At 40.7% G+C, this 19,859-nt stretch overlaps 1 protein-coding gene across 1 annotated transcript in view; it reads left to right on the plus strand.

Moving 5' to 3' along the window:
* LOC127580669 (unconventional myosin-X) overlaps positions 1-19,859 on the plus strand; it is a 139,625-nt gene that overhangs the window by 85,952 nt on the left and 33,814 nt on the right. The window contains exons 15-19 of the mRNA XM_052034353.1: positions 3,877-3,988; positions 6,164-6,210; positions 10,373-10,435; positions 14,327-14,488; positions 18,623-18,742. Of these exons, the coding sequence (XP_051890313.1) occupies positions 3,877-3,988; positions 6,164-6,210; positions 10,373-10,435; positions 14,327-14,488; positions 18,623-18,742 (504 nt within the window). The remainder of the gene's footprint in view (positions 1-3,876; positions 3,989-6,163; positions 6,211-10,372; positions 10,436-14,326; positions 14,489-18,622; positions 18,743-19,859) is intronic.

The following is a 19,859-nucleotide window of genomic DNA, read 5'->3' on the forward strand; positions in this document are numbered from 1 at the left end:
GTTAAACTACGAGTGATGCTTTGGAATAGTAAAGGAAACAGAAAGTCACCGTGAACACTGGGTGGAGGCAGGGTATAAGTGCCAGCAGAAATGGGATGAATTGAGGACCGAGGAGGAGACTACTGGAGCAAAGCAGAGGTTTAATAAAAAAAAGTACAACAAATTGCCACGTCCTGAGAAATATTTATCCTGCAACTATTATCACTGAAGCAGATTTATTGGATCATTTATTTATTGGATTATTTATATCACTACTAGTTGTGGGATTTTGCTGTGCACAAATTGGCTACCACATTTCTACACTTTACCATCACGACAACTTCATTAATAGTTTATTAGCTGTGGTCATGAAATAACAAAGATTTTTCTTTCGCTTCTATGGATTAAATCCAGTAGGAGCAAAGTTCATTTGACAACCAGCAGCTTCTGCAAACAAATATTACAAACAGTTGCTGCATGGATTTTATCATTCAAGAAAATGGCCTTCTGTCAGGCAGTTGGAAATGGGCATCTCCTAGATCTTGAGAATTTTTGTTTCAAAGGCAAAGGGACCCAATTCCATTCTTCCTGTTTAGAATCATGTTCCTTTCGCATTATTAAGTGGTTAACTTTATGATGTCAGATGTCATTAGTTGCTAATCTTCAATGAAGATCTTAATTGCTATGTTAGTCCTGGTCTATATGTTTAGCTTGTCATTTTTAGTGATTTTTTTTCTGCATTTCTTCCTTATGTTAGAACATAAAATGTGCACTGTTTTATCAAATGGGAAGGGAAAAATAAATTTTAGCAAAACTAGTCTGTCTTCAATATCCAAGTCAGAGTACAAAGATCAATATGCTGCTGGTTTTACATTCTAAAAATATAGAATTTGTCCAGATATTGCACATTGCAAGCAGTTAAGTTACTGAAAGTGTTCATCCATTCTTATGGACCATTAGTTTAAGGCCAGTCCATGTCATAGGTAGGAAAGCAAGTTGTGAAGAGGATGCAAGGAGAGTACAAATGGATGCATGTAGTTAAGTGAGTGTGCAAAAATCTGGGAAATGTCACATATTGCAGGAAAATGTGGAAATAGTCTATTTTGGCAGTAAAAATAAAAACGAAGCATATTATCTAAATAGTTAAAGATTGCAAGGCTCTGAGATTTGGAAAAGGCTAGTCTGCAGCTACAGCAAATAATTGGGATAGCTAACAATGTTTTTTTAGTGCTAGAGGAATTGAGTACAAAATTACAGAAGTTGTGCTTTAGTTATAAAGGGCATTGGTGAGATCACATCTGGAGCATTATGTCTAGTATTATCACCTTATTTAAGGAAGCTTGCTAATGCGTTGGAAGCAGCTCAGATTGCCACCTGGAATGAGTGGGTTGTCTTATGAGGAAAGGTATACCTTGTGTGAAAATGCTTATGACTGCTGGAGATTAGAAGAGGGAAAAGGAATTTGATTGAAATATACAAGGAATCACCATTTAAAAATATGGTTGCCCATTTAAGACAGAACTGAGGTGAATTTTCTATGACAGCCATTGTTGTTTTTCTTCAAAGGGTAGTGGAAGTGGAATCTTTGAATATTTTTAAAGCAGAGGTAGATGGACTTTTTATAAGCAAGGTATGAAAGGTTACAGTGGAAAGGCAAGATTGCAGAGATGAGGCTTCAACCAGATCAGTGATGATGTTATTAAATGGTGGGAGAGACTTGTGGGGATAACTAGTTCATCCTCCTAATTTACATTATCGTATATGAAATGCAGGAAGATAATTTGCTGGCATAGCCAATAATTAGGAAGCAGATGGAATGCTGGCCTTTATTGCAAGTGGGAAAGTCTTGCTACAATGAGACAGGGCATTGGTGAAACAATACCTGAAGTACTAGGTATAGTTTTGTTTTCCTTTATTCAAGGATAGAATATCCTTCCATTTGGAGGCAGTTCAGAGGAGGTTCATTGTGTTTATTCCTGGGATGAATGAGTTATCTTACGAGGCACAGGTTGGACCTATGGGCTTTGGAAGAATGAAGTAGTCTTCTTGAAACATAACATCTGAGGGACATGACATGACATGACATGATAGATTCTGAGAGGATGTCTCCTCTTGTGGGGGAATCTATCAGGGACATAATTTTGAAATAAAGGTGGTCCCTTACAGATGGAGAAGAGAATGTATTTCTTCTTTGAGGGTCATGAATTTTTGGAAGTCTCTACCCTGGAGAGCTGTGGAGGATGAATTATTGAATTTGGATGAGAGACATATGGAGGGCTATAGTCCGGGTGCAGGTAGATGGGACAAGGCAGAAAACCAGGCCAACATGGACTAGATGGGCCAAAGGGTCTGATTCTGTGCTGTAGTGCTCTATGACTCTATTCAAATCCAAGATAGATTATTGGACATCACGGGAAGGAAGAGTAATGCAGGCAAGCAAGAAAATGGAAAGTGAAACCCAAGATCAGACCAGCCATGATCATATTGAATGATAGGGTAGGTTCAAGAGGCTCTATATCCTACACCTGCACCTAATTCTTTCTTTGTGTTGTTGATCAAAAAAAGAGGTTTATTTCAATTTGGCTGTCATTGTCCTGACATGACAAATTGCTCAAGTGTGCTTACAGGTGAGTTTATGGCTTTCTTCGATTTGGTCAACTTTATTCATGGCTTTGAGTGAGCTAGTAAAAAAATGATTTCTTTCTTGAATGGATTTAATTTGGTACTTTTTAAAGTGTTATCCTTCTTTAATTGTTTATGTTTCCTCAAATAAGTTAATATAACTTTATAAAGAGAGATTGATCTCCGACTGTATTCATGGCTATTGGTACAAATCTTCCATTGCTATCTTGGCAGACCCTCAACTGCCCCTATCTTACTCTAACACCAGTTGCCTGTTCTCCAGCTAAATCTCCCTCCTCACCCCAAATGGCGGAGTACATGTGTGGGTCTTTGACTCGGTTGCATTTTAAAAGCAATGGCTTAACTGCTTGTTCATGCTGAAGTTGTAACCAAAGCAACTCTGCTGAAAGTACAGGAAATTTTCAGAGGGCTGTGGTTTCCAGTAAAATGATTGGAAGCCATCTGTGTAAACAAGAGTAGCAGTGTTTGACTGATTTCAGAAGCTAAGTAAATAGAACCCTACCCAACTGCCAAAGCTGAGAGAGCACACATGCTCACAAGTAAGAACTAATGTAAATTTAATTCTTTCCTACTGAATAATATTTTATGAAACATTAATCTATGTTAACTGCATCCCCAAACTGGCTCACCTCATTCTGCCTTCCCCCTCTGCCTGAACACTCTCTGCAGGTTACCCCCACCAAACACTGCCTCTCCTTATTCCCCCCCCCCCCCCCCCCATCCTGCCACTTTCCCCATTCTCCCACCCAATTTGTCGCTTTCCCCAACCACCCTGCTCTGGCTCTTATTCCACCCACCCCCGCCCCGCCTCTTCTGACTCTCCCCACACTGCCTCTTTCTGTTTCCTTTCTGTATTTCCCCCCACATCCACCCCCCAGCTCTGCCTCTTTCTCTGTACTCCCCTCTGCGCTGCCTCTTTCTGCATCCCACCCACTGAGGCCCTTTCCCTGTCCTCCTGCCCCCTCTGAACTGCATCTTTGCTGTTTCTTTATTTTGCTCTACGTTTTAAGGTGTGTGTTTTGTATTTAGTATTTGGGTGGATGGCTTGAGTTAAAATTGTTACCTATCACTAATTAACAGATCCTGACCATTCTGTTTTTAATGAGTGTAAATAAATCTATTTTAGAACCAAGTATCTAAAGGGAAAGACAATATGAATTGTTTGCAGGAGAATCTTAAATCAGTTTGAGCTTTTTTAACAACTTGGTACTGTTAGTAAATTTCTCATTTTTAACTGATGGCCTTCTTCTACAGGTCCAATACAATGCATCTGGGTTTTTGGAGAAAAATAGAGACACTATCCCAGCAAGCATTCGAGGGCTGTTTATTAATAGCATCACTCCACTGCTAAGTGTACTTTTTACAGGTAAATGCCATTGCAGGCATGTTAGACAAAGTTGAGCAGTTAAGCGCAGTGTCCTCTTGTCCTTAGTTAAACTAGTTTTAACATTGATCTCTGACTGTTAGATACTTGCAACAATAAGTGCATTCTCAGCACCAGAAACTCCATCCAGTCCTGACCTTGGTTGCTGTTTGTGTGGAGTTTGCACATTCTCCCTGAGACCACGTGGATTCTTTTCCCCCATCCCTCCAGCACCTCCCCCGCCTCCCACCATCCCCCCCCCCCCCCCCCCCCCCCCCCCCCCCCCCCCCCCCACAAAACACCGGTGCTCTGGTTGCTTCCCAAGTCCCAAAGGCATGTAGGTTGATAGATTAATTAACTACTGTAAATTGCTCCTAGTGTGTAGATGAGTGGTAGCATGTAGGGAAAATAAAAAGTGAGATTAATGTAGGGTTAGTGTATAATGGGTGGTTGATGGTCGATGTGGGCACGATGGACTGAAGAGCCAGTCAGGGTGCTGTGTCTCTGTGACTCTATAACTAAGATTTCATAAGAGATGAAGGCATATTCTGAAGAATACAAAATAACATTTTGTTTTACATATAACACCATACAATCAATATAAATCAGCCAAAATATTTCATCGAAGCATAAGATACGATAAGATATCTTTATTAGTTACATGTACTTCGAAACACACAGTGAAATGCCTCTTTTGCGTAGTGTGTTCTAAGGGCAGCCCGCAAGTGTCACCGTGCTTCCAGTGCCAACATAGCATGCCCACAATTTCCTAACCCGTACGTCTTTGGAATGTGGAAGGAAACTGGAGCACCCGGAGGAAACCCACGCAAACACAGGGAGAACATACAAACTCCTTACAGACAGTGGCCGGAATTGAACCCGGGTCACTGGCGCTGTAATAGTGTTATGCTAACTGCTACACTACATAGCCAGACAAAAAAGGGACACAGAACCAAAGAATGAAGTATTCAGAGTTTTGACTAAGAGTCTAAATACAGTTAATGAAGGGTGAGAGGTTATCAAGGGCAGGTTCCTAAATAACACTTCATTATGTAAGTATTCTTAAAACGGGAAGTACAGTAAACCATTTAACTTTGCTGGCACTGAAGAGAGTTTTTCCCATTTTAAATTTTTCATTCACAGACTCCTTTCCACTGACACAATCAAAAAATAAATGTTCCTGATTTTTAAGGACCTGTATTAGAAAGACGGGTCTCCAAATAAATTCCCTATCCCTCTTTGTAACAAAGGAAACCATTGTTAAGTGGCATAATAAATTAAATGAAATACTTTGTTGTAGTAAAGAATCATTTAGTAATTGTTTTCTGAGGAGAGCTGTAACTGGAAGTTATGGCTGCCATTGAGGGGGTAAACAGAAGAGCTGGGTAGATGGTGGAGGGGTGAGGTGGTGTGCAGAATTACACAAGAAACCATAGTTGGAGGTTCACTGAGTTCTTGGAGTTCTAAGGTTAGGAGTGATTACACAAGGAGGTAGTGGATGATGTTGGGTTGTGGCAGAGAAAGTCAGTAATAGGCTTAAGCATGAGGATGCAAATTTGACCTCTGGAACTAGAAATATAGTTTCAAAATTTGTAAACACCAACAAAATAGAGAGGCGCAATAATACAAAAGAACATGGGAAAATGGAGGAAATCATCAATAACCTTCCAAGTATATGTGTGTAATGGCAAATTAATTTTGATATGTGTGAGAGGGTGCTTTTCATTATGAAGAGTGAAGAAGCTAGATGAATGGGACGGATGAGCAAGAAGACCTAGGTGCATTTGTAGAGTGGAAGGCCAGCAAGAGTGAAAGCATTAACATTTTTGAATCTGAAAGCCAGCACAGGACATCTGATGTGCTACTAGAGAGTGATAAATAGAAGCAAATTTAACAGCATTGCAGTGTTGGGATGTGGGGTCTGCTTGTACACAGCACTGTAGAATGGGGCACAAAGATTTTGCTTTTTTCTAGCTTATGAGGCCGCTATGTATGAGTACATCTTTGTATTGAGCTTCTGTCACAGAAGAAGAGAGGAGTCACCAGAGAAATAAGGAAAGGGAGAAAAGAGGGTGTATCAATGTATTCATTGTTCTGGAAAAAAGTTGTGTATTGGTGGATAAATATAATAAAAATGATTCCAGTTTATTTAATACTGACATTAATTTTTAATTACAGCAACAGTCTCAAGGACAGGAACCTTAATGGCTCATCAGAGACCAAAGGTAAGTTACTCCAAAACCAGAAAAGCAAAAAACTACTGATACTGGAAATCTGGGATAATGCTGGAGATCCTCTGTGGGTCAAGTAGCATCTGTGGAGAGAAAAACAGTTCACATTTCTGGTGAAAGGTCATTGATCTGAATTAGAAAAAGGAGAAAACAGTCATGTTATGTTTCTGGAAATCTTTGTGGGGGGACAAAAAAGGGATTGCAGAAAGTACTGACTAGATTGGGTAGCAACTGTGAAGGCAAAGGAACAGTTCTGACACAAACAGGAAAGGCCAAATATCTGAAATTGTTGATTCAATATTGAGGTCCAATGTCTGCAGTCTTTCCTACATGAAAGATGAGGTGCTGTTCCTCGAGCTTGCATTGGACTTCATTGGAACAGTGTAGGAGCCAAAGACAGATTAGAGTGGGAGTAGGATGGAGTGTTAAAATGGTGGACAACTGGAAGTTCAGGGTCCCCCATAGAGGACTGAATGAAGGTGTTTTGCAACTTGTGTTTTGCATCTCATGGTTCCAGTACTTTGTGTTCTTTCTTTCTGTCTGCTGCCTTCATTTCCATTTAATACTTCTCCAGATAGATCAGCTATGATTAAGAACCTAAGATGAAGAAGCAGGAGTAGATCATCTGGCCATTCAAACTTGTGCTGCACTTCATGAAGATCATGGATTAACAGACATTCATCATCTCCTCATAGATGGAATGAACAGCATCTGGACCACCCGGGCTATCTAGATCTCTGACCTATCACAGCTACTACCTTTGTTCTTTCCACTCCTCTCCACTCTGCAACTTAAAACATGCTTGTTTTTTCGCTTTTCCAGTTCTGACAGAAGGTCATTAATCTGAAGCATTTGATTTGCTTTCTCTCCACAGATTCTGCCTGCTGCTAAGTATCTCTAGCACTTTTTGTTTTTATTCCAAGACTTCAGCTGAATGACAATTCCATTTCTGAATTCAGAATTCATTATGAATTGAGATTAGTATCTGTTATTAGCTTATTTTATCACCTCAGAATTCTTTTCTCCTAGTATGCACATAATTGAACTTTGGCTGCTCCATGTCCAAACTCCCCAAAATTTGCAAGATTTGCCATTTTGTAGTTTGATTTATTTTCAAGATTTAATTTAAGATAGGAGACACAACAAGCCACTGTGGGTTCAGGTATATCGGCAGCAAGCACAACTGATTAAGTAAGTTGCTACCAGTACAAAGAAGCAATACTTAACAAAGATAGTCACAATCTGTTCCTCAACCTCAGAGCAACAGACTGGCAGATGTGCAGATGTTCTTTTCTCTTCTGCATTATCTTGTTGATTGCATATTCTCTTCCTATTGCTAGCTCTACATGACCCCATACTTTATACACTTTTCTCTCCAATCTTGCCTACTAGCTACCAATTTCCAGAGCTATCTTACTCCTTTTCCTTTTAAAAATACATTTTGTATTTAATTTAATACTAGCCTTGTCACCAGTTCTGATTTGAACCATTCTTTATCATCTTTGTTTACTCTCTTGTGGACTGATTTGCTTCTTGAATGGTACCCTTATATTATTAATTGTCTGGAATTCTGTCATGTCTTGCTTGCTTCAACATCCCCCGTGGATTTTTCACCACCTTTTGTTCTATCTCTTCAGTGTTCTGTGCCCTACATGTTTCAAGTACCAGGGTATCAGACCTGGCACAAAATAGTGGGCTACTGGCAGCATAATCCCTACCCTCCAGTGTGCTTCTGAGACCTGGACGACTGACAACAGGCACCTCAATGCACTGGAAAAATACCACCAGCGATTTCTCAGGAAGAGCCTCAAAACTCACTGGAAGGACAAGTGAACCAATGTTAGTGTCCTTTACCAGAGCAAAACCCTCAGCTTTGAGGCTAGAGTTGCACTCAGTGGGCTACGTTGGCATGTTGTTCACACGGCCAGCACCAGACTCCTGAAAAAGATGCTCTCTTCTGAGTGATGTCATGGGAAGAGATTACTGGGGGACGGAAGGAAAGATTAAAGGGTCTGCTCAAAGCCTCTGTGAGGAAATGTATAATCACTATTGACTCTTGAGAATCTCTGGCCCATGGCCACTCAGAGCAGAGGAGGAGCATTAAGGATGTTATTGAGAATGTCTGCAGAGGTAGTGGAAGAATGCACCACCTCAAAAACTACACACCTACCTTCCCCATCAAGCCACTGGTACTAGAATTTAAGTTTTGTCTTATTTGTAACTTGAACAAAATTAGAAGTCCAATTTACTTGTTTTGGATCAGTGCCATCTGCAAAGGAGGACAAATTATTAATACAGACGTGGAGGTAGAACTCATAACAATGCTGATATTAGTGGAGCATTAAAATTGTAACGAGGAAACACAAGAACAAATAAGCATAAGTAATAATGGCATAGAGGAAGGGATTTGGATTAAAAAGTTTAAAAAAAATGTTTTTATTTGTCCTTGTTGATTCAATCTGTGAAGGAAATGTGAAAAATACAGCAGCTGTCATTTAAAACAAAATGAATGTTGCTGCACGAGTGTATAACTACTATAAAGTAGAACTATTTATGTAGCGCTTTGACTTACTTTGGGGGGGGGGGGGCGTGGTGGTGGTGGAAGGAAAATGGATCAGTAGGGGAATGAGCAGCTAGGAATCCAATGTGAGATTTGGGAGTTAATGAAAATTGTTTTTAAAGATATGCCCTGTATTGGCAATTAAAGGTGACATGATGACTGAAAAGGGGCTGCAGTTTAGGAAGAAAATTACAGAGATTAAGGTCATTACATGAGGGTTCTGCTATGACTGTTAGGCTGAGAGATGGAGTGAATGTCAAAGATGAAGCAAAATGGAGTATTAAGGGTTTTAAGTTCAGTGATTTAGAAAATATGGAACCAACATGGATTAGTGAAGAACAAGGTTATTGAACAGAGCTTTTTTAAATTAAATTTTTTTAATTAAATTAAATTTTATTTACAGCGTGGTAACAGGCCCTTCCAGCCCAAAGAGTCTACACCACCCATTTTAAACCCAAATTAACCTACCCGTATGTCTTTGCAATGTGGGAGGAAACCAGAGCACCCGGACGAAACCCACGCAGACACGGGAGAACATACAACTCCTTACAGACAGTGACGGGAATCAACCCTGATCGCTGGCGCTGTAATAGTGTCCGCACTAACCGCTATGCTACCGTGCCGCCCTTTTTGCAGGACCTGATAGCATATTTGTAGATGATACTTAGCAAGTTTGAGATAATGATGAGAAAAATAACGCCATTTTCGCCTAGATAGGTGTCCCACTGGCAATACAGGTAAAGTTGGAGACCAAGGTAGGTAATGTTGCAAGGCTGAAAGTAAATGGTCTCCTGAACAATAGGAGGTAGCTGTTGAAGGTCAAAACTGGGTCAGATAGCTGGCCAGGGTTCTATACAATTCTCTTCATCTTGAGTAGTTGATTGAAGGAGGGGTGTGGTGACTACAGAGGCAGATTTTATGGCAGGGTTAAATTTTGCTTCCATTAGGTTGGAAGTAATTTAGATTATCTTCAATTTGATGTCAGACAAATTGACAGGATGAAGGTGCTTGAGGGTTATGGCTAGGTTTCATTAGTGTTTGTCAGAGAAGTGCACCATACAAGTAAAGAGAAGTTTAAGGATAGATCCCAGGAGTATAGGAAGTGATTTTCAAGGATGCAAAGCTAAACAGTACTGGGGATATGTTGCTTTCATTTGGACTGGCTGGGGCAGAACTGTATTAAGGGTTTCAGTAAGATTAAAATTTCAATGAATCAAGTGCTATGGAATTCACAATTTGTGCTATCAGCTGCATTGTAGTACCCAAATAGGATGGTTTAATTTTTACACTGTTTGGAAAGGTTTGGAAGGGAAATAATTACAAGGCAATGGAGAGAGAGCAGTGGTGAGACTAACTGGATTGCTAGAGTTGGTACATATTCGACTGGCTGAATGATTTCCACCTGCGCTGTAACTTCATAATTCTATGATTGCTGTAGTAAGTAACAATAATCAGCCTCAGAAATATTTTGCTGCATTCTTTTTTGGATCAGTAAATAACATTAGATAACAATTATGCTGAATTGAAACACCAAGAAGCATATTTAGACATTTTTAAAGTGATTTAGGCCTAAATTCTGTGTTTTTGTTTTATTAGCAGGCACAAAGAACAGAAGACAACTTTAACAGCACCAGGAAAACAGTCTGTTGGAGCTCAATTTAGAGTAGGTATCAATGTTTAACTTCTATTCATTAGCTGCTAAGAATAGCAAATGTAAGTTCTATGGGTTATTTTCAGAATTTTAATCGGCAAAGGGAAACCAATCAGGATATTAATCTGTTGCACGACTTTCCACAGGAAAAGACAAGCTAAGTTTGTTGGTTGTGTTTCTTTATGTCAATATGCATCAATTCTAAAACTCATTTAAGATGAAACCAGGAGCATTGATTGCCTTGACCTATAGGTAATTTGTGCATTAAATTAGCATTGATAAAAATGCATCTTTGGCAACTCAAGATAATTAGAATCACAGCAAATTTATAAATGGAAAGGATGCCATTTGGCTCAATGTTTCCATACCATTTGAAAAACAGCTCCCCTGTTAATCCCACCTCCTAGCACCAGGTCCATAGCCAACAGTTCATGGCTCTTCAAATATGCATCAAATACTGTTTAAATGTGACGAGCATTTCTGCCACCATCAGGGTATGAGTTCAGACACCTATCACCCAATACGTGGAAAGGAAAATTCTGATACTCCTCTAGCCCTTCTACTAATTACTTTAAATTCCTACTACTCTGTTTCTAACTCCTGTTTGAGGAAATTGGTCTTTCCTCTTTACTCTATTAAGGACTGTTATAATTTTATGCATCTCAATTAAGTCGTCCCTCAGTCTCCTCTGTTCCTAAGAAAACAATGCTAGACCATCAGGCTAAAATCTTCCAGTTCAGGCAACTTCTTTGTAAGTATCATCTTCAATGCAATCATATCTTTCCTGTAATATTATCACCAGAACTGTATGTAACTCAAGCTGTGACCTCACTAATGTGGTTTAAGATGTAGCAAAATCTCTCCACTCTTATGTTCTAGGCGTCAGCTAAAAAAAAGTATCCCCATGCCTTTTTAACTACCTTATTGATCTGTCCTGCTGCCTCTTAAGAACCTTTGAACATACATGCCAAGGTCCTTCTATCCCTCTGTAATAAGGCTATTGAATAGTTCCCTGGTATGATAAAATGGACTCTTAACCTCAATCTACCTCATTATGACCTTGCACCTTATTGTTCACCTGCATTGTGTTTTCTCTGTAGCTGTTGCACTTTATTCTGTATTCTGTTACTGTTTTACCTTGTACTACCTCCATACTACCTCAATGCACTGTGTAATGATCGGTATGCAAGACAAGTTTTTCACTGTTCCTCGGTACACGTGACAATAATATTCCAATTCCTTCTGTTCCTTCGTATCACTCATTATCGCCCTGTTTATTGTATGTTCCTTTTCCTTATCAAATCTCCCCAATTGCATTATCTTGCTCTATAGTTTAAATTCTATTTACCACTTTTCTGCCCAACTGACCAGATGATCAATATCTTTCTGTAGTCTAAAGCTTTTCTCCTCACTGTCAAACATATGGCCAGTTTTTCTGTCATCTACATTAGTTTAGCTCATTGGTACATTACTACAGAAAGCAAGGAACCTACTGTTGAGTCCTGTGAACTCTACTGGTAGAAGCCTTTAGCCCCAAAAAAGACATTGATTATTATCCTTTGCTTCCTGTCAAAGAACGTTGCTTTAAAGTACAATTTGCAAAATTGGTCCTGACCTAAAGCGTTAACTCTGTTTCTCTTTTCACAGCTGCTGCCTGACCTGCTGAGTATTTCCAGCATTTTGTTTTATTTCACAGTTCAGGCATCTGCAATTTTGTTTTGATCTTGACAAAATTAGAAATTGAATGAATTTACTAAATTGGGTTTAAAAATCACAAACTTTTTAACTTTTAAGAGTATGCACGGATACAACCAAAATTGTTCTTAAATTTATAAAATTTCAATAACGACATCTCCATTAAGTCCCAATAAGTTAAGGGTTTAATGCAAAGAAAAATGGGGATGGGGTTTGCAGAGCAGCGCGTTTCATTAGTTGAAAGATTAAGAATGAAGAAGAAAGTAATTGAAATGCAAAAAAAACATCTGCAGACATTAGAAATCTGAAGCAGAAAGAAAATTCTCAGCAGGTTTGGGCAGCATCTGTGGAAAGAGAAAAACAGAGTTTAACGGTTCACTTCAGTGGCCTTTTATCAGATCAAGGAAAAGTTAGGAATAGTGATATTTAAGTTACAGAGAAGCAGGAAAGGTAGAAAGAGCAAATGGAATGTCTGCAGTAGGATAGAGACAAAGAAAATGGAATGCAGGTGGGGTAGACTGAGGAAAGACATGAATCCTTATGAATGCTAGCTATCTGTCTGAAGAAGGTTCAAAAAGGGGGGAAATAGAGAAAAGAAAAAAAAGTCTGAAAGGAGGTAAAATGCTGGAAAAGACCAGCCCGTCAGGTGGCATCTGGAGAGAAAAAACTGAGTTAACATTGCACGATGATGACCTTGCATTAGAACTAGCCAGTTCTCTGACACAAAATGGAAGGACTTTTGATTTGAAACCATTGAATTTAATGTTGAGTGCTCAGAGCTACTGTGTGCCCAGATGAAAAATAAGATGATCTTTCATCTAGGCACACTGTAGCCCTCAGGACACTTCCTTGAGCTTACAAGAGGTTTTGCAGGAACTGTATAAGAGGCCAAAAATAGAGGTCAGAGTGGGAGTGTACGAGAATTACAGTGACTAGCATAGGAAGCTCAGTGTTACCTTGTGAATCTTTCAGCATCCTTTTTTTCACGTCCATTTCCATTAACATCCACTCCCCTTTTTATGTGGAGGGGACCACATTGTGAGCACTAAATGCAGTACGCTAGACTGGAAGAAGTGCAGATGAATTTCTTCCTGCAACGTGTGTAGTTCTGGATTTTAGGAAGGAAAAGGCAAAAGGGTAAAAATTGCACCTCCTGTGTTTGCATGGGAAGGTGTCATGAAAAAGGAGTGCATGTAAATGTGAATGGAAAGAGAAGTAGGATATTGAATGGCGAGAAGAGGCAAATGTGTCTGGTGGTGGCATCTCATTGAAGGTGGTAAAAATTACAGAAGAGGATCTGCTGAATGTAGATGCTGGTAGGGTAGGAGGTGAGAACAAGGGGAACTCTCTGGTGGGGAGGAAGGGGTAAGAACGCTAGTGGAAACAAACGTGGTTGAGAACTATGGTGGAGGGAAAAAGGGAGTCGTCTCAGATGGATCTGACAGAGGTTGAGAAACTGAGCGAATGAATGGAATCTTCACAGAAAGCAAGGTGGGAGGAAGTGTGGTGCAGATAGCTGTGCCTTTAAAGTGGATATTAGTCACTACTTATACACAAGTTGAAGGTAGAATGTCAAGAAAGGGAAGATTCAGAAGGCATCATATGAAAGTGAGAACTGTGTGGAAATGGGCACAAAGATGATGAAACTTTTGAGCTCTGTATGAAGCTAAAGTGGTGCCAATACAGTCAACCAAATACTGGAAAAGAAATTGGTGAGGGGAGACACAAGATGCTGGAATCTGGAGCAAAAAATAAACTGCTGGAGGACTCAGCGCATCAAGCAGTATCTGGAGGCAAAGAGGTGGCCGATGTTTCAGGTTGAGGCCCTGCATGGACTGAGAGCATAGAAGGGAAGATGGCCAATGTATCCAAGTGAAAGGAAGGGTGAAACAGAGGCTTGTAGGTGGAACCAGATGAGGGAGGATGATAGGCAGGTGGAACTAGGGAGAGGGTGTAGCAAGGGTGAACAAGGTAGCAGAAACCCAGATAAATAGGTATGCAGTTGATGGCAGATGGAACCAGGTAGAGAGGATGAGTGTAGGTAACGAGGGATGAATGGAAAATGATCAAAGGGAGCGAGATCTTTGGTGGACTGGTGGTAGTGGGAAAGGAGCACAAGGCAATGGGTGGCCTGAAATGGAAAGTTGTAAGTGAGGAGAGCTGAGTTGAATTGAAACATCTTCTGTTCCACCTTTCCTACAAAGTGTCAGGCGTGGCTGGGCATTCAGGTTGCCAGTTTAACACCTTTTGATTTGGAGAAAGGGAGTGGAATTGAAGGAATTGTTATTCAGTTGCAGAACAAGTTCAGTCAGACAAAGGACGATGGTGGCAGAAGGGGACTGGTTGGGCCTCTGCTCAAGGAGAAAGTGAGGGGCCCTCAGACCATCCATTTCTGACATAGAGGTGTAGATGGATTGGATATCCATGGTGAAAATGGAACAGATGGAATCAGGAAGCCTAAAGCTGTCAAAGTGGTAGAGGGCATCAGAAGTGTCATGGATATAAGTGGGAAAGGACTATGCAAGGGGAGAAAGAATAGATTTAAGGCAAGAACAAATAAGTTTTGTGGGACAGGAACGGTTTTAAAATGGGGTTAGCAGGATAGCCCTGCTTGTGAACCTTGGGAAGAATGTAGAAGTGGCTGTGCTTGGTTGAGAATAGTTTCCTCCCACATTCCAAAGACGTACAGGTTAGGAAGTTGTGGGCACGCTATGTTGGCGCCGGAAGAGTGGCGACACTTGCGGGCTGCCCCCAGAACACTCTAAGCAAAAAGATGCATTTCAGTGTGTGTTTCGATGTACATGTGATTATAAAGAATGTAAGGATGGAGAATGTGTAGGGAATATTATCTGAGGAAATGATGCCAGTCCCTATCTGGGAGACAATGTCCTGATGCTCTTCCAAGGGGTGATGAATGATAAGAAGGTTTGAAGAGGTGTCAAAGTGTTCAGTCTCTGAGAGATAATGGTCAGTTCAGCAAACAACAACGGCAGCAGCACCACCACCACCCTTGTCAGTGGGTTTCTTGTCATCAAGAAACTAAGTTATGAGGAGAACACAGAATATCTGCAAAAGGATGCAACCAGGTTAAGTGCATGGGTAAACTGTTTCAGGGGTAAAATGTGTAGATATGGGTAAGGAAGAACTGAAAATAAAAAAATTATTTAATTGAATATGTACTTAAGACATCGAATGCCTCCAAAACTTGTCTTATCTGTCAGTCGTTGCAAAGTGAAACATTCTTTACCCAGTCTTTTATCAACATAGCCATTGCAATATGTGGTTGGTGAATATTGTAGTTAGCCACACATCGTGGTCTGGTAATCAAAAGTTTCAAAGAAGCTTTAGTTTTGAGCTACCTTTGTAAATGCTAAAGGAACTTGCATTGTGACCACTTTGGTCACCTACCCACACTGTGTCTCTGAGATACCTATTGAAGTAAGGCATATGGGTCAGATGCACAACTTAAACCTTGCTCTACTTTGGTTTATATGAGTGAAGGGATTCAAAGACTTCCAGTCCATTTTCTGTTCTGCACGTATTAACATCAGTGTCCATTATTTTTTATTTTTTCTTTGCCCTTGCTTCTTGGTCACTAGCAGTTCATGCTCAATAATAAAAGGTGTTATTTGGTATCTATAGATCTGCAGATATTTATTGGTCAACACAAAAATTTGTAGGTATTTCACTTAAGCAATTGGGTTATTTTGAATAGGAAGAGAACCTTTTTGTTTTAATCATAACCCTGGAGTTCTCAAAATCTTATTTTGTGTACAAAGAACATAAGAAATAGGAGCAGGTGTAGGCCATCTGGCCCTTCAAACCTGTTCTGCCATTCATCAAGATCAGGCTGATCATCTTCCTCTGCTCCATTTTCTTGCACTATCCTCTTATCTGTTGATACCCTTAATATCCAGAAATCTGTCAACCTCTGTTTTGAAAGAATCCAGTGAGTGAACCTCCACAGCTGCTTGGGACAGAAAGTTTCACCACCCTCTCCTCATGTTATTTCTAACTGTGACCCTTGCTCCTAGACTTCTCAGCCAGGGAAAGGTCATTTCTCCAGCCAGTCTGTCAAGTCTTGTGAGAAATTTCTAAGTTTCAGTGGAATCGCCCCATTCACGTTCTCATAAACTCTAGAGAATACAAACCTAGTCTGCTCGGTCTTTCCTCATATGTCAAAGCTGCCACTTCAACAGCTAGTCTGGTGAATCGTTATGGCACTGACTCTATGGCAAGCATATCCAGTTTAGGAAGGAGACCAAAATTGTGCACAATGCTCCAGGTGCAGTCTCAACAAAGTCAAATGTAATTTCAGTAAGACGCCTTTCCCCTATACTCATAACCTCTCATAATGAAGGTTATCATACCATTCACCTTCCTAATTGTTTGCTGCACCTGTAGAATAAATTTCAAAAACTTGTGTACAAAGACACCCAGGTCTTTTTTTTGAAAATCAACTTTTTCCAATGTGTCACCATTTAAGAATTACTCTACTTTTCTCTTTTGTGCACTAAAGTGGATGACCTCACAATTTATGACATTTATATGCCACCTGCCCTGTTTTCACCCACACCCTCTTCAAGCCTCTGTATCGCCTCCTCACAATTCTGCTTAATTTTGTTTTAATCAGCAAACCTGAAAATATGACCTCAGCCAAATCATTGATATTGGCTGAATAACTGTGGCCCAAGCACTGATCTTTGCTGCACCCCATTACTTGGAATCTGCCAACATGAGAAAAACCCATTTATTCCCACTCTTGGTCTTCTGTCTGTAAAACATACATGTCAGCATATTACCCCCCCCCCCCCCCCCCCCCCCCCCCCCCCCCCCCCCCCCCCCCCCCCCCCCCCCCCCCCCCCCCCCCCCCAATTTCATATGGTCTAACAATGTTAAACAATGTCCTCTATGGTACCTTGTGGGAAGTTTTCCAAAATCCAAATACACAACATCAATTAGTATTCCTAAACAATGTATTTGTTCCACTCGTCACCTCTTCAAATAACTGCAGTAAATTACTCAAACCTGATTTCCTTTTTTAAAAAATTTTTAAAGTTTTATTTATGGTGTGGTAACAGGCCCTTCCGGCCCAACAAGTCCATGCCACCCATTTTAAGCCCAAATTAACCTAACCGTACGTCTTTGGAATGTGGGAGGAAACCGGAGCACCCGGAGGAAACCCATGCAGACACGGGAGAACGTACAAACTCCTTACAAACAGCGGGAATCGAACCCCGATCGCTGGCGCTGTAATAGCGTCGCGCTAACCGCTATGCTACCGTGCCGCCTCTCCTTAGTCCTGTTGTTCTTCTCTAGGTGTTCCATTATTATCATTCATTATAGAGTCCATAATTTTTCTTACTACAGTTGTTAGGCTATCAAGTTTTTCCTGTTTTCTCTCTCTCCTTAATTAGTGGGGTCAAAGTTACTACCCTCTAATCTGCAGGATCCATTCCAGAGTCTGTAGAATTTTGAAGGGTGTTAACTAATTCATCCACCATCTCTATAGCCAACTCATCCAAAATTCTGAGATGTAGATGATCAGGTCCTTGAGAGAAATAAAAGACTGCAGATGCTGGAATCGAGATGAAAAACACGATGATGCTGGAGGAACTCAGCAGGCCAGGCAGCATTCTTGGAGAAAAGCAGGCAGTCAATGTTTTAGGTCAGGACCCTTCTTCAGGACTGAAGATAGGGGAAGCCCAGTATATAGGAGGGAAAAGCAGGGCAGTGATAGGTGGACAAAAGAGGAGAGGTGGGGTGGGTACAAGGTGGTGATAGGTAGATGCAGGTAAGAGATAGTGATAGGCAGGTGCGGGGGAGGAGGGGAGAGCAGATCCACTGGGGGATGGGTCAAAGGTAAGGAGAGAAAGGAAAAAATGGGTAGAAAAAAAGAGAGAGGCTAGGAAAGGGAAGAAGAGGCTGGGGGGGGGTGGTGTTGTGGGGAAGGGTGTGGTGATTACTTAAAGTGGGAGAATTCAATGTTCATGCTGTTAGGCTGCAAGGTTCTAAGATGGAAAATGAGTTGCTGTTCCTCCTGTTTGCACTTGGAATTCTCCTGGCAGTGGAGGAAGCAGAGGACTGACATTTCAGTGATAGTGTGATAGGGGGAGTTGAAGTGACTTGCAACCGGGAGATGCAGATCGTGGTTACAGACAGCGCAGGTGTTCTGCGAAATGGTCATCTAGTCTGCATTTGGTCTCCTCAGCATTGGTGAGACCAAACGCAGACTAAGTGACCGTTTCACAGAGCAGCTGTGCTCTGTCCGTAACTGTGATCTGCATCTCCCTGTTGCCAGTCACTTCAACTCCAGCTCTGTCAACTAGAATATTCACCTACATAGTGCTACCTGATTTCCTTTACTGTTGATACAGTTGGTAATGTTGTCTGTTTCATTATGTTGTGCAGCAGGCCAATGTGTATTTTGTATGTTTAAACCCAATATTTTCATGAAATGAAAAGTTGTCATGAACACTATGTCCAACTTTATTTTCAAGCATTCTTTAGCAGTGCTGATGGAGAAGATGTTTTCAGCAAATCCACATTTCATTCGATGTGTGAAACCAAATAATAATAAATTGCCAGATCAGCTGGACAGCAAAGTTTTTATGGATCAGGTGAGTCAACCAGTCTAGCATTCGTTGTTGTAAATTGCAAGTTAAGATGGGGTTAAATTGTGCTGGTGTTTGTAACCAGAGTAAAGAGAACCTAAGTAGATGTATTCAAACAAAACCGTGTACAGATACCCAGCAAATCTTTCTGGGAAATATTATAAAACAAAAGAACAATATCTTAAATGCACAGGGGTGCCTTTCTATTCAGATATTTATTAGTTTGTTTGAAATGGCTGCAAACAGAATTCAAGAGTTAAATCTGTTTTTAATTCTAATTAATCGCTCAAAGACCTGCCTTTCTTCCCTCAAAAATGGAAGGTGATGTGGATTTGAAAACTTGGGTTTTTAGCTCTTGCAGAAACATTGGTGCTGCTGGTCCTTCAGAACCCACATACCACTCATCATAAACAGAAGTCTCAATGTTGTAACCTGCAGTAGATCTATTTTGCTGATAAGGACCTGCTGTTAGAGATCAAGATGAAGCATCAGAAATCTCTCAAAATTGTAATCCTTGTTTTCAAGTAACCAACTCTTCTGTTTCTTTAACTTTCTTCAGCCCTACACCTCTCTTGAAATTTCCATGTTTCTCTAGTTCTGATCTCCTGCATATTCTCACTTCTAATCACTCCACTGTTGGTGGCTGCCTCTTCAGATGCTTGGACCTCTGAAAAATTCTCCATCTGTTCTAATGCTTCAATAAAGCATATGGAATGTTTTACAGTGTTATGTAAATACATGCTGTGGAGAAAGCTGTCAGAGAACACAGTTTAATAGTGCAGTGTTGAGAGAAAGAGAAGGAGAGAGCTGGACAGTGGAACATGCAGATGAAGTGTTCCCATGTGCCTGCTGTCCTTGCCCTCCATGGTGATAGAGGTTGCAGATGTGGGAGGTGCTGTTGGAGTAGCTAAGGTTGCCAATTGCATTTCGTTTTGTGGAGGCTACACACTGTAGCCACTGTGCACCAGTGGCGGAGGGAATGAATGTTGAGATTGGTGGATGGGGTATCAGTCAAGCAGGCAGCTTTGTCATGCAGTGATGTCCTGGGGCTGAGGCAGATTCAAAAATCTTGATATATCACTGCCATTTGTCCCCAGGTTACTGATGTATAATTGTTTATAAA

The sequence above is a fragment of the Pristis pectinata genome, chromosome 2 (genome assembly GCF_009764475.1).
Source record: "Pristis pectinata isolate sPriPec2 chromosome 2, sPriPec2.1.pri, whole genome shotgun sequence".
Taxonomy (NCBI): Eukaryota; Metazoa; Chordata; class Chondrichthyes; order Rhinopristiformes; family Pristidae; genus Pristis; species Pristis pectinata.